This window comes from Cibotium barometz, chromosome 21, assembly GCF_041138505.1.
Source record: "Cibotium barometz isolate CiBa-2024 chromosome 21, ASM4113850v1, whole genome shotgun sequence".
Taxonomy (NCBI): Eukaryota; Viridiplantae; Streptophyta; class Polypodiopsida; order Cyatheales; family Cibotiaceae; genus Cibotium; species Cibotium barometz.
The window spans coordinates 8,179,410-8,182,692 of NC_141066.1; the positions used below are offsets into that span (position 1 = coordinate 8,179,410).

At 40.0% G+C, this 3,283-nt stretch overlaps 1 protein-coding gene across 1 annotated transcript; it reads right to left on the bottom strand.

The window, feature by feature from the left end:
* Window positions 1-384: 384 nt before the first annotated feature.
* On the bottom strand, window positions 385-2,945 carry LOC147626802 (putative pectinesterase 53). The gene is made up of 5 exons (XM_086815352.1): window positions 2,354-2,945; window positions 1,875-2,064; window positions 1,413-1,619; window positions 1,025-1,260; window positions 385-862 (listed from the first exon to the last, which is right to left on the bottom strand). Exons 1-5 carry the CDS (start codon window positions 2,752-2,754, stop codon window positions 715-717), a joined length of 1,182 nt encoding a protein of 393 aa, XP_086671478.1. The 5' UTR covers window positions 2,755-2,945; the 3' UTR covers window positions 385-714.
* Window positions 2,946-3,283: the final 338 nt, after the last annotated feature.

Sequence of the window (3,283 nt, forward strand, 5' to 3'; positions counted from 1 at the left end):
TTCACTTTTACTTTAATCAGATCTCTAACTCTCTCTCTCTCTATGTCTCTGACTCACCCCCTCTCTCTCTCTAACTCTCTCTCTATGAGGCTACCTAAGATTACGTAAATAATCAATTGATCAATTTGGCGGTTGTACACCCAACTCCGATATCTGTAAATGTTCTTGGGATTAAATTAAAATTTGCGGCATGAATCCATCATCGTTACTTATACTAGTCATTTTCAAAGAATTTCTTTGACTAATGTTTAATGTTCAATGTGGCCGTAGTAACATCTCCAATGGCTTTTCCATTGATTCCTTGAAAAATATACCGTCAGAACATTTCAACCTTAGATTTGAGACCTTTTCTTTTGGGAAAAAAAATGTAATACTTCGAAATTATCTCAAAATATATCTCCTGTTATATGTGTTTTTAAAAGTGTAGAGAATCTCAAATTAACCTCGCTCACCATAACAGCTTCTTGTCTTGGATGCTAGCAGGGAAATGTGGTTAGCCTTAATTTTGACTGCAGCAGTCAAGACTTATTTCATTTTAGATGCTGATAAGATTCGAACCTTGGACCTGCACGTTCCAGGCCAAGCTGCTAGCATGTACAGCATGAACCACCCTTAATTTTATCAGAAATTAATTATGTCCTTAATTTTTTCATTTTGATCACTCAATCACAGAGTAAGACTGAATTACTTAATGAGCTGACTCGAATTACAGTTTCAATCTGAGAACCATTCAGTGCCATCAATGAAGCTAAGCTCCAAAAATGGTTGTGCTTCTTGTAGTGTGAGCTCTTTCGACCAAGACACTCGACCCACTGCATTTGCTCCTGGCCCATAACATCTGAATTGGCCATAATATACAGTCCTGCCAGAATATTATACATATTAAAGCTGATTCGAAACCTTGTTATATGTGCAAATAATTACATTATTATATTTAAACATCTTTATATATGGCTGTAGTTAGATAACTACATATATAATATATGGAATCTGTGCATGGTGATTGAGTAGCTGAGTGACTTACGCTTGTCGCTTGGGATCACCCCAATCGTTCCAGCCCTTTGGAATAACGATGTTGTCCATGAAAGTGAAAGAATACACCACACGTGAGAATGTGCCCCATGCTCTACCAAGATACAGAGGTCCAGACCCTGTCACCTTGCAATTCACAAAGGAGAACCCGCTATCATCTTGTGGGCTCGCTCTGTTTTGCGCTGCTACGGCTTGGAATGGAGCGCCAATGGCATGGAGATGACAACCCTACAAACAAAAACAGAAAGCTATACAAATAAAACCAGCAATTAAGCGACATGATTACAAGGTGCAGGATCAGGACATTTTTTTGCTGTTAATAATAATTTGAGCACTACTTGAAATGGGAATAAAAGGAGGAGACTGGCGAGCTAATTCACCTTGTACATTGAAAGGCCATCGCCAAAAATGAAATCTACAGAGCCTTCAACATAGCAATCTTGGAAGAAATGGCGGCCTTTATGGTCATAAAGAGTATCTTGTGCACCTAAAAATTGGCATCCTAGAAAAACAGCTGCATCTCCTGAGATGCGAAGTGCTACAGCTTGTTGATCCTTTGATCCTGGACTTGGTAAAGGAGCTGTGTTCTGCAAAATCATGTAATAATAGCCAAGTATTATATATATTATATTATATATATATATATATAAATACACATTATATATATATAATGGCCAAGTATTATATATATATATACATTAATAGCCAAGTCTTATATATATATATATATATATATATATATATATATATATATATGTAAGACTTGGCTATTAATGTATCATGTATGTATGTATGTATGGCATTAAACCACTAAAAAAAACTATTTAAGTATCTGTATGTACCTTGAAGGTGATGTTTTTGGCTATGAAGTAGGGTGCGTCGATGGCCACCGTGGCACTATTGTAAGTTCCAATAGGGTTGCCGTCTGCACCTCGCTTGTCTGCTGTGTCGTTCCATTGTATGATCGTGTTGTTGTTGCCAAAGCCTTCCAAAGTGATGAATGGCTTGGTATATGGTATGAAGACCTTCTCCCTTAAGAAAAAAAATTGTGTAGTAGAAAATTTATGCTTTATATAAACGCTCGTCTTTAAAACCTTGAAAGAAGTATATGTTAATTTAAATAATCTTCAAGATGGAACTCTCCATACATATATATATATTATGTATGGAGATAGAGAGACATACACACATGTATATACATACATTACATATAGATTATGCTTCATTAATTTTCTTCTCTCGCTTGACGAACAAAGTCTAGCCATAGCCTAAGTAACCAATGAAAATAATTCTTATTAGAAAATAGAGCACCAGTACGCACGTGTAGGTTCCGGCGGCGATGACGATTTTCACTCGAAGTACGTTGGCCTCCGGCACGGAATTGATGGCGGCTTGGATAGTCGAGAAGTGTCCGACACCTGGCCGTTTGTCGACGAGAACGTAGGAGTGAGCTACGAGCTGTTGCTGAGCCACGGCATACGTCGAGTGCTGACGCGACGCAATGTAAGCCACCCAACGCATGAACTGCTCTTCTAACACTTGCAGGCCTGTCGTGCCGGAATTTGCCGCCGGAACGGCAGTTGTCCACGTCTGATTTACCGATGATGCATGGACTTGGTTACTGCATATAATGATCACCAGAATGCAAAAATTCTGAGGCAAATGATTCATGATTGAAGCCGCTTTCCAAAACAGATTGATCTCGAGACTAGAATCCGACATGACGGAAGCCAATCGGAGCTGCAACTCCCCGCATCCGGCTAGAACTTGCCGCCGGACTTGCAGCCTCTGTCTGATTGAGCGAAACTGCAATTTCCGTGGGGTTAAGCTCCGTCAACGTTCAAGTTGAGGGAGGAAATGCCGTCCGTTTGGAATGTTGCCGGACAGTACAGAGGCCGTCCAATTCCAGCATGCACAGGATTGTAACACTGATTTATAGAAAGAGACGTGGTTGTTGACGGAATGATACGGCATTTGGGGTTCACGAGAAAGTCCGGCCGCCCGCTGCAGAGACCCGGCAGTCCGTTTGGCGTCTTGTCGCTCGTGAGTTCTTTTCTCTCTCTTGCAGGTGTCTGTCACACTCTGAAAAGTGGACTCCGACAAGCTTTGACGGAACTCCTGGCACTTCTCGTTGCTTCCTTTCGATGTATATGTATACATATATAAGCATAAGTATTAAGGAGATTAAGCTTTCCTTTTGAACATCACATTAATTAGTTTAAACTTTATTAAATATGCGTGACGATGGCCG

What these genes read in the sequence shown, in the direction of transcription:
- LOC147626802 (XM_086815352.1), bottom strand. Translation starts at nt 2,754, where the DNA reads ATGTCGGATTCTAGTCTCGAGATCAATCTGTTTTGGAAAGCGGCTTCA. An exon ending in ATCGCCGCCGGAACCTACAC is followed by an intron (nt 2,065 to 2,353) that starts GTGCGTACTGGT and finishes TTTTTTCTTAAG; the next exon opens with GGAGAAGGTCTTCATACCAT. An exon ending in CCAAAAACATCACCTTCAAG is followed by an intron (nt 1,620 to 1,874) that starts GTACATACAGAT and finishes ATGATTTTGCAG; the next exon opens with AACACAGCTCCTTTACCAAG.